Source organism: Corylus avellana, chromosome 5 (assembly GCF_965113065.1).
Source record: "Corylus avellana chromosome 5, dhCorAvel1.hap1.2, whole genome shotgun sequence".
NCBI lineage: Eukaryota > Viridiplantae > Streptophyta > Magnoliopsida > Fagales > Betulaceae > Corylus > Corylus avellana.
In genome coordinates this window covers 5,113,840-5,124,809 of record NC_142494.1, presented here as the reverse complement: position 1 = coordinate 5,124,809, position 10,970 = coordinate 5,113,840, and the positions used below count along the sequence as shown (strand labels likewise).

The window sequence follows — 10,970 nt, the reverse complement described above, 5'->3', positions numbered from 1 at the left end:
ATGGTTGAACTAAATTACAAATCATTGCTTATGGTATACCAAATAATTAAAAAGTCCTCGGCCTAAATTACAACACGGACTATATTGGCAAAGTTATAACAAAAAAAGTGTTCATAAATTTCATTTGATTACAAATATGTCAAACAAACAATCAAATTTGACTGAATCATCAGAATGCATTCAGATAAATAAAGATAAATCTTTTTTTATTTTTAATGGGTTGGTGTAAATGTTTAAATGTAATTTATAGCCTCTGTTCACTGAGTTCAACGCATTTAATTCATAGAAAACGTGTAAAAGAGTAAATGTGCAAATTGTAATTGATAATTGAAATCCACAGTCGACAAGGCCCACATGCACCTACTCAACTCAATCACTCGTACGTATAATAATGAGTAACGTGCTTTTTTCTATTGAAAATTGAAAGTTTCACAACACCTCAGATGCATCACACGTACATATATCAACGGTCAACATATTACATTTAATAAGCAATAACTCTACACTGAGTGAGCGTTGTGGGTTACTCTTTCAATTATCACTTCAGTCTCCAGCGTAGCAGAGGAAGAGATAGCAGAAATGAAGAAGAAGATTTAGAAGAAAAAAATATGCAACATGAAGCCGGGGATATACGGTGATAGGGGCGTGGTAGGTACAAAAGGTTATGCAATGCGTCAATCATTACTTTAATTTTAGTTTTGGATTGGTTTGAATTAGTTGGAATCTCTCCAAGTTTTAGGGCAATTCAAAAAATTAACATGTTGTAGGAGTTAAAAAGCATGCAAGAACATTGTGGCTTTTTTTGTACCAAGAAATCTTGAAGGGTATAGTAGTATAGAACCAGAATGTTTTGCTATGAGATGATAAGCATCCTCGGTGTGCTTGAAATGATATAAAATTTCAGTTAAATCAGTTACCTGTATGCATGCTTTGTTCGTAATGATCATGATAAGCCATAGAAGAAAAATCAACTGTAGTATATTGTCTGCAAGTTGGTTGCTGTCTTCCATCTTGTTCTTGTACATACTCTTGTTGTTTTCCTGTCGTGTGGATTATTGCTATGCCACAGATACTCTGAAGCAGGGCGACTGGATTACTGACAATGGAAAAACCCTTGTCTCCAGTGGAGGAAGGTTTGAACTGGGATTCTTTACCTCCTCTAACCACAAAAGGTTCGTTGGGATATGGTACAAATGGGATCGACCAACATATGTATGGGTTGCCAACAGAGACAACCCGGTAATTAACGGTTCCACAGACGTTTATTTTGGAATTGTAGAAGATGGCAACCTTGAGGTATGGGATACCGCTGGAAAGGTTTATTGGAAAACAAGTGTCGAGAATTCTTCGTCTACAAATCGATCTGTGAAGCTCATGGATTCTGGAAACCTGGTCTTAAGGGATGATCAGTTGGCGACGAGTCAGTGGGAGAGCTTCCAAAATCCAACGGATACATTTCTTCCAGGTATGAAGATGGATGAAGAGCTGACGTTGACTTCATGGATAGGTGATGGTGACCCGGGACCCGGGAACTTCACGTTTAAGCAAGATCAAGAAGGAGAGGGCCACTACGTTATCTCCAAAAAGCCAAAGCCACTCGTTTATTGGAGAAATTGGATCTTGGGTGAAATGCGCGATACCATAGCTAACTTGTTATTAAATGTCACCAGATCCAACAGTACGGCCAGCTGCGAGCAGTATAAGAAATCGTCCTGGTTGGAGTATGCCAAGTGTATAGCTAATTACAAGAAGAATTCTAATGATAGTTGCGCAAGGTTAGTGATGAATTATACGGGGGAATTACAGTGCTATCAGAGCGGGGATTTGACATGGAGGGAACCGGAAAACGAATGTAGCTTTTACAATGCTTGTGGGAATTTCGGAAGCTGCAATGTTAACAATAAGTTGGAATGCAAATGTTTGCCCGGGTTCCAGCCTGCTAACCAGGGGAATTGGAATTCTAGTGATTTTTTGGATGGGTGCATCAGAAATTGGAAATCATATGACAAGAGCGACAAGTTCTTGAGCTTAAAGATGATGAAAGTGAGCAAACCAGACACTGATGTGGAGGCAAAAAACGAAACAGAATGCAGAAAGGAGTGCCTTGACAACAACCAGTGCCAGGCTTATTCATATGCTCTAAGCAGCTCGCAACGAACTCACAGGACCTACAAATGTTGGATTTGGACTTCTGGTCTAATTAATCTTCAAGAGGAGTACACAAAAGGTGGTAGTGACCTCTCTGTCCGCGTGGCAAAATCTGCTATAGGTACTCCTTTTACACATAATTGGAATATGTTGTTGGAAACTAAACAAATCAAAACGTGAGAGTTTTTTCTAAATGGTAGCAGTTATAAGTTCTTTTAATTAATAAGGGACTTTAGTTTTTCTAAACTGATGTATTTATTTAATTCTCAACTGAAGTCTTAACTTATAGATGAGTTTTTGTTATTTATTACAATAAATATGGAGAAGGAAAAGCCTTGTAAGTTAGTCTTTGAATGCCTCTATTTATAGGCTTCGTAAGATGTATTTTATATACAAGTGAAATACGAAAAAGACTTCCTCCACTCTTCTCTAGTCTAATTTTGTTCTTTGTCTTTAGTAATAAAAGACGGAGAGAGAGAGAGAAAAATAGAAAGGTAACTAGTTTGTAAACTAGTTGTTTTATCTTTTAAATTGGTATCAGAGCTCAGTTGTGCCAATTCCCATTTGTGTCCCTTCTAGAAATGGGTTCCAACATAGTCCAACAACAAATCCGTAGATTATCAAAAGATAACTATAGGTCATGACCTATCCAAATGAGAGCCCTGTTTGGGTTTCAAGATCTGTGGGAAGTAATTACTAACGGATTTACCGAACCAACGGCGGAGGAGGAAGATGAATACACAGCAGATGAGAAGAAGACTCTTAAGGAGCAAAGGAAGAAGGATAAAAAGGCCTTGTTTCTACTCTATCAAGCATTGGACGAGTCTACCTTTGAGAAAGTTGCCGAAGCAATGACAAGTAAACAAGCATGGGAGATTCTAGCTTCCATCTTCAAAGGAAACGAATGGGTGAAACGGGTCCGTCTCCAATCATTACGGGGCAAGTTCAAGGCTCTTCACATGAAGGATGGAGAATCGGTGTTTGATTATTTCTCACGATTGCTGGTAATCATGAATGGTTTGAAAAGAAACAATGAGAAGGTCGATGACATCCGAGTCGTCGAAAAGGTACTTCGATCCCTTTCCTCTAAATTTGAACATGTAGTTGTAGCTATCGAAGAGTCTAAGGACTTGGAGAATCTAACAATTGAGGAGTTGTTCGGTTCATTACAAGTACATGAGCAAAGGATGCAAAGAATGCTAGTTCTAGTGTATTAGAACAAGCACTAGAGTCAAAACTGACTCTAAATGATCAAGGCAAGTTCAGCTCCTACCCTAGTCGTGGTAGAGGCTGTGGGCGTGGTATTTTCCAACAACCATGTCAAAGTATACAGGAGACTCAAAGCTTTAGAGGTCGAGGACGAGGAGGCTACCAAGGAAAAGAAAGATCCACATATGGACGTGGAAACTATAAGAGTATCCAGTGCTAGAATTGCAAGAAGTTTGGACACTATGCCTCGGATTGTTGGCACAAAGATGATGAACAAGCAAATGTCGTAGAAGCAACACATGAGGGTCGTAGTGATTCTATTTTACTTCTTGCTCATGGTGTTTCAGATTCACAAGATGAGGTTTGGTACCTCGATTCTGGCGCAAGCAATCATATGTGTGGGAAGAAAGATCTGTTCGTTGAACTCACAGAAGGAGTTCGAGGAAAAGTGAACTTGGGAGACTCCACCAAACTCTCAGTTGAAGGCAAAGGGAAGATAAAAATCTATCAAAATGATGGTAAGAAAGGGTACATTTATGATGTTTATTATATGCCTAACATGAAAAGCAATATTCTTAGCATTGGGTAGCTGCTCGAGAAGGGGTACACCATACATATAGAGAACTACTCTCTCATTTTGAGAGATACATGTGGAGGAATTGTGGCTCGTGTTCCAATGACCAATAATCGCATGTTCCCGTTACATCTTAACACAAAGTCTGAGAAGTGCTTCTATGGACTTAAGGAAAGTGAGTCATGGAAGTGGCATCTTCACTTTGGCCATCTACATTTCAGCGGCCTAAAGCTATTATCTTCATTTGGCATGGTGCATGGGTTACCGGTGATCGAGCCACTGAGCAACATTTGTGAAGGATGTATACTTGGCAAGCAGGCACGACTTCCTTTTCCCTGCAGCAAATCTTGGAGAGCAACATCACCATTGCAACTGGTTCATACCGACATATGTGGACCAATAGAGCCCATGTCCTTAGGAGGTAATAGATACTTTATTACCTTCATCGATGACTTTAGCAGAAAACTTTGGGTTTATTTTCTTAAAGAAAAATCAGCTGCCTTTATTGTATTCAAGAACTTCAAAGCCCTTGTTGAAAATCAAAGTGGCCATAAGCTTGTAACTCTTCGTTCTGACCAAGGTGGAGAATATACCTCAAAAGAATTTGATAAGTATTGCAGGGAACAAGGCATAAAGCATCAGTTGACTGCTGCTTACACCCCACAGCAAAACGGGATCGCCGAAAGAAAGAACCGTACCATTCTTAATATGATTAGAACTATGCTCAAGGAGAAAGGGCTGTCAAAACAATTTTAGGAAAAAGCTATGGCATGCTCATCTTATCTACTCAACCGATGTCCTACCAAAAGTGTCAAGAATATGACACCTCAAGAGGCATGGAGCGGCCACAAGCCAAGTGTTGCACACCTAAGAATCTTTGGGTGTGTTGCATATTCTCAAGTTCCCGAATCCAAGAGGAAGAAGCTTGATGATCGTGGTGAAAAGTGTATCTTTCTCGGATATAGCGAAGAGTTGAAAGCATACAAGCTCTACAATCCACTAACAAAGAAACTAGTAGTTAGTAGAGACATTATCTTTGATGAAGAAAGTGTGTGGAGCTGGAGCAATGAAGAGAAGGCTAGAACAACAAGTGTTAGAGGAGCCTGAAGAGCTCTCAACAGAAGCTCTACCAAGTACCCCATCATCTTCTCAGCCTACCACACCGTCCGCAGCACAGAGGGACTCTACATCTTCTATGAGAGGTAGCAGCAGCAGATCCTCCACAAATCAAAGTAAGATGAAAAGTCTCAGGGAAATCTATGAGCAAACATAAGATGGAGAGACTAATTTTTTCTGCCTATATGCTGATCATGAGCCTCTTATCTTTCAAGAAGCTATTGAAAAAGATTATTGGAGATCCACAATGGAGGAGGAGATACATGCTATTCAAAAGAATGACACTTGGGAGTTGACAACACTCCCATCAAACCATAAGGCTATTGGTGTCAAGTGGTTGTACAAGATCAAACGCACTGCACAAGGTGAAGTTTCTCAATACAAGACAAGACTTGTAGCTAAAGGTTACAAACAAAAGTATGGCATCGACTATGAAGAGGTCTTTGCACCAGTTGCGAGACTTAACACAGTGAGATTGTTAATCGCACTTGCCGCTGATTACAATTGGAAGATATACCAACTTGATGTCAAGTCATCCTTTCTCAATGGCATCCTTGAAGAAGAGGTGTACATACTACAACTGGAAGGCTTTATAATGGAAATAGAAGAAAGAAAGGTGTACCGCCTTAAGAAGGTGTTATATGGCTTAAAGCAGGCACCAAGAGCTTGGAACGCATGCATTGATAATTACCTTCATCAGAACAGCTTCACTAAATGTCCATATGAGCATGCTGTTTATATGAAGAAAAACCATCGTGGTGAATTTCTAATCATTTGCCTATATGTTGATGATCTGTTATATACAGGAAATAGTAGTGAAATGTTCAAGGAATTCAAGCAATCAATGTTTAAGGAGTTTGAGATGACAGACATCGGGTTGATGTCCTATTTCCCTGGTATTGAAGTGAAGCAACAACAGGGTGAAATTTTCATATCCCAAAAGAAGTACATGAGGGAGATTTTAGAGAAATTCAAGATGGATAGCTGCAACTCTGTGAATACCCCAGTTGAAACAAGCATAAAGTTGTCAAAAGAAGGAGATGGTCGAGTTATTGAACCAACTCTTTACAAGAGTTTGGTTGGAAGTCTGAGGTACTTGACGATCACAAGGCCAGATATTGTCTATGGAGTTGGACTTGTAAGTCGATACATGGAGACACCAATGGAGACTCATTGGTTAACTGCAAAAAGGATCCTAAGGTACATCAAAGGCACTCTGAATCTTGGTTTATTCTATGCCTATGGTGATGAAGTAAAATTAGTTGGTTATTCAGATAGTGATTGGGGATGTGACCAAGATGAGAGGAAAAATACTACTGGGTATGTGTTCAATCTTAGTTCTACAGCATTTTCTTGGACATCCAAGAAACTAGAAATCATAGCATTGTCTACCTGTGAGGCGGAGTATGTGGCGGCTTCATCTACTGTTTGTGAAGCTATATGGCTAAGGAATCTCTTGAAGGAACTGGAACATCCACAAGAAGAACCGACTATGATTTACAGGGATAACCAATCAGCTATAAAGTTAGCAAAGAATCCAGTGCAACATGGGAGGAGTAAACACATTGACACAAGGTTCCACTTTCTTAGAGACCATGTCAAGCGGAAGACAATAGAGCTCCAGTATTGCCACACCACTAAACAAGTAGCAGATATATTTACTAAGCCATTATTAGGTACAATTTTCATGAGGCTAAGAGGCATGCTTGGCATGTGGAGGTTTTGATTTGAGGGGGCGTGTTGGAAATTAAACAAATCAAAACGTGAGAGTTTTTTTCTAAATGGTAGAAGTTATAAGTTCTTTTATTAATAAAGGACTCTAGTTTTTCTAAACTCATGTGTTTATTTAATTTTTAACTGAAGTCTTAACTTAGAGATGAGTTTTTGTTATTTATTACAATAAATATGGAGAAGTAAAAGCCTTGTAAGTTAGTCTTTGAATGCCTCTATTTATAGGCTTTGTAAGATATATTTTATATACAAGTGAAATACGAAGAAGACTTCCTCCACTCTTCTCTAGTCTAATTTTGTTCTTTGTCTTTAATAATAAGAGAGAGAGAGAAATAGAAAGGTAACTAGTTTGTAAACTAGTTGTTTTGTCTTTCAAATGTTGGGATCATCTGGCTAATTTAGTAAAAGTTTTTTTATTATTTATTTATTTTTTAAGAAATTAAAAAATCATCATTGATGTTAAAAAGGAAGTGAGAAACCACCTCTGCTGGTATGGGTTGTTAAAATCACAGCACTAATCTTTCTTTTTATGCTTGACAATGACATTATATTGCACTCAAAATCCATAGTTCTGTTTAATTTTATTAGACAATTTGAAAAAATAACCTCGTCTGTACATGATCACTTGTCACTACTCGTGGGCTGCCACGGTATTTACAGAAGTACTTGACATGCCAAGCAGCTTGTTACCATGTTATAATGCTAGATAGCTTCATATAAACTACAAGGGTTAAACCTCATCTTTTAGTGTTTAATTAATGTTTCAAATTTTATACCTTTGCAGAATCAACTGTCAGAAATTGTGAGCCTTGTGGCACAAACTTGATCCCCTATCCGTTGAGCACTGGACCAAATTGCGGTGACCCAATGTACTTCAATTTCTACTGCAACAATTCCACAGGCCAGGTTAGCTTCAGCATGGCCAATGGCAGCTATCGAGTTGCGAGTATCGATCCAAGCACACGAAAATTTGTCATTCAAGAAAAACACGCAGAAAATCCTGATGCTAGAAATTCATTAAGAAATTTGCTCAGTGGGCCATTTAATGTGACCGGTTGGAATTTCTTTGGCAACAATAATTCTGAAGCTGAAGTTCACATCATTTGGGAGACCCCGCAACCGCCAACTTGTACTTTACCCAGAGACTGCAAGTACTTGCCAAATTCAAGTTGCCAAAAAGCAAAAAATGGAAAGAAGAGGTGCCTTTGCACTACAAAGTTCCAATGGAATGGCATAAATTTAAATTGTACTAAAGGTTAGAACACTATTTCATTTGCCTCTGGCAGATTAAGTTTACTCTATTAGTGAAGGAGCGTGTCCTACTTATATTTTTTTTTTTTCTTGTTTAAATTAGTAGTGATCATCAAACCCCGGACCTCTTTCTCCATTGCATTTCATCATTGTTAAGAAGAGTTTGCCTGTTCAAATGGGGATTTGTGCAGCTTTCTAAAAGTTTTATGTTCCTTTATGTGTAATCACTTCTAATTGTACGTTAGAATTTTGAAGGTTTTTGGAAGAACTTCCAAATCCTCTTTAGCTTATTGAGAGGTCTAGGTTTTTGATATTATGCTTACCTTGTACTAACAATAGGCATTAAAATTGTGATAATTAGTCTAAACAATATATTTGTGGAATTTGACTAATCATTTTGATCTTTCCATCAGAGCATGTAGAAGGTGATTTTCCTCGGCCTTCAAAAGAGTATTCAAAAGGAAAGAAATCGTTGACTTTGATTGTTATGATACCTCTAATAGCAGTGTTTCTTCTCGCAAGTTCAATTGTTTGTATATATTTGTGGAGAAGAAATATGGTCAAGAGACAAGGTAATTGTTTTGCAAAATGTGTTAGAATATAAATTAAATAATACAATTCAGCCATTCTATCTGTTTAAACTTTTAGAATAATTGATGATTTTAACAATATGCAATATACCATGCACAATCTTGAATCAAAATAAAGCCATTTATTAGTTTTTTCATGTAATTATATATATGGTTGTCTTCTAAACTTAGAAAACACAAGAAGCGGTGGAAGAAATCGAGTACTTCGCACATTAGATAGTGAAAGACATCTCCAAGACATGATGGGCTCGGGTGAGTTCAGAGAAGAAGATGAGAAAGGCATAGATGTACCCTTTTTTGATTTAGAAAGCATTCGAGCAGCTACAGATAACTTCTCAGATGTCAACAAGCTTGGACAAGGAGGCTATGGGCCTGTATATAAGGTAATTTCAGCAGCATTAATTGGTGTTTATGTTCATGTAAACTAGTTTCTGGTTATTGTAACATTGTGAGTATGATATCTCAGGGAACATTTCCAGATGGTCAAGAAATTGCGGTAAAAAGGCTCTCAAGTGTCTCAGGACAAGGCTTACAGGAATTTAAAAATGAGGTGATGTTGATTGCAAAACTTCAACATAGAAATCTTGTCAGACTTCGGGGATATTGCATAAAAGGAGATGAAAAGATTTTACTCTATGAGTACATGCCCAACAAAAGCTTAGATTCATTTATATTTGGTTGGTCTCTAAAATGAATTCCTAATCTCTGTTAGAGCTTGATAGACTATATATATATATATATGAGAAAAGGCTAACTTGTTTATGTTGTTGACATTATTCTTTGAACGGAAAATGGAAAACTCGCAAGATCAAAAGCTAAGCATGCGTTTGGACTGGGAAATGCGCGTCAACATTATTTTGGGAATAGCTCGTGGGCTTCTTTATCTTCACCACGACTCTAGATTGAGGATCATTCATAGAGATCTAAAAACCAGCAACATCCTTTTAGACGAGGAAATGAACCCCAAAATATCTGACTTTGGCTTGGCAAGGATTGTTGGAGGCAAAGAAACTGGGGCAAACACAACCAGAGTAGTTGGAACTTAGTAAGCACAATTTTCAATCCTCCAACTCTGTCTACACAAAAAATATATATAAGTGCCTACCTTATCCACTAATGAAATATGTTGGCATGCAGTGGCTATATGTCTCCAGAGTATGTATTAGATGGACTTTTCTCAGTTAAATCCGATGCTTTTAGCTTTGGTGTAGTTCTACTTGAGATTATAACTGGAAAAAAGAATACAGGATTTTATCAGTCAAAACAAGCTATGAGCCTTATAGGTTATGTAAGTGCGTTAAACTTTTTGTAGTCATTAATTTCCTTGGTTATGTTATACTCCAGAAAACTCTGATTTGAAAATTGTCACAGGCGTGGAGATTGTGGGTTGAAGAGAAGGTGTTGGACTTAATGGACCCAGCTCTACAAAATGTTTGCAATGCAGATCAGTTTGTGAAGTGTGTAAATGTTGGACTCTTGTGCGTACAAGAAGACCCAAATGACCGCCCCACTATGTCAAATGTCGTTACCATGCTAGATAGTGAAGCTGTAACAGTTCCAACTCCAAAACAGCCGGCATTTATTCCATGGAGAGGCCTTTCTAGCAAAGCTTCTTCTTCTAGTAAACCAGAAAGTACATATACAGAATTAACTAGTAGTTTAGAAGAGAAACATGATACTGCTTGATACTAACGCAAGTTATCATGACTCTGTCCTATACTAGGCTTGCAAACACTCTGTCAATCAGACGCTACTTTCTTATAAGCCAATATGTGTGTAGCCATAAACATTAGCCCATATAGGAAATGTACCTAACATAGGTAAATTTAAGAGGCACTTCATGCTTTTCCCAATTATTGAAAGACAGTAAGCTCTTTTTGTTTTGTTGGATTTTTCTTATTTTTTTGTGTTTGGTATAACGGAAAATTGTTGACAAATAAAAATATTTTTGACTGGCTAGCAAAATCTAATTTATTTTGTAATATTGTAGACAATTTTTTGAGTTAGGGATTCTCTTTCTAGCACCCACTCTCTCTTAGTATACTCGGATGCTACTAGAGTTTGCCAGAATCCACTGCTGGAGGTTGCCGAAACCGCTGTCAGAGTTTGCCAGAATTTTCCACCAGCGTTCATAGGAAGTCGTTGGCCATTTTGGGTCTCTGTCAAAGGACATCAGCTATTTTAATAAATAAGTAAATGCATTTAGCATGATGATTTAACACAAAAGGATCTGTCCTCCAGTTTCTAGGATCAGTCAACGACTAGGGACACTGGTGGAGAATTTGATTTGTAATCATTAAGTCGAAACCGCCATGAGAATATTTATGCCATGGATTTGCTTTGGCACTCTC

At 37.9% G+C, this 10,970-nt stretch overlaps 1 protein-coding gene across 2 annotated transcripts; it reads left to right on the top strand.

The window, feature by feature from the left end:
- The first annotated feature begins 569 nt into the window (after window positions 1-569).
- On the top strand, window positions 570-10,502 carry LOC132181679 (G-type lectin S-receptor-like serine/threonine-protein kinase At4g03230). Of its 2 annotated transcripts, XM_088516566.1 has the most exons (8): window positions 570-2,269; window positions 7,563-8,033; window positions 8,452-8,601; window positions 8,791-9,002; window positions 9,086-9,296; window positions 9,427-9,664; window positions 9,757-9,907; window positions 9,991-10,502. In XM_088516566.1, exons 1-8 carry the CDS (start codon window positions 922-924, stop codon window positions 10,303-10,305), a joined length of 3,096 nt encoding a protein of 1,031 aa, XP_088372692.1. In that variant the 5' UTR covers window positions 570-921; the 3' UTR covers window positions 10,306-10,502. The 2 variants fall into 2 exon arrangements, with proteins under 2 accessions (XP_088372692.1, XP_088372693.1); XM_088516567.1 differs by lacking the exon at window positions 8,452-8,601.
- The last annotated feature ends 468 nt before the right edge of the window (window positions 10,503-10,970 follow it).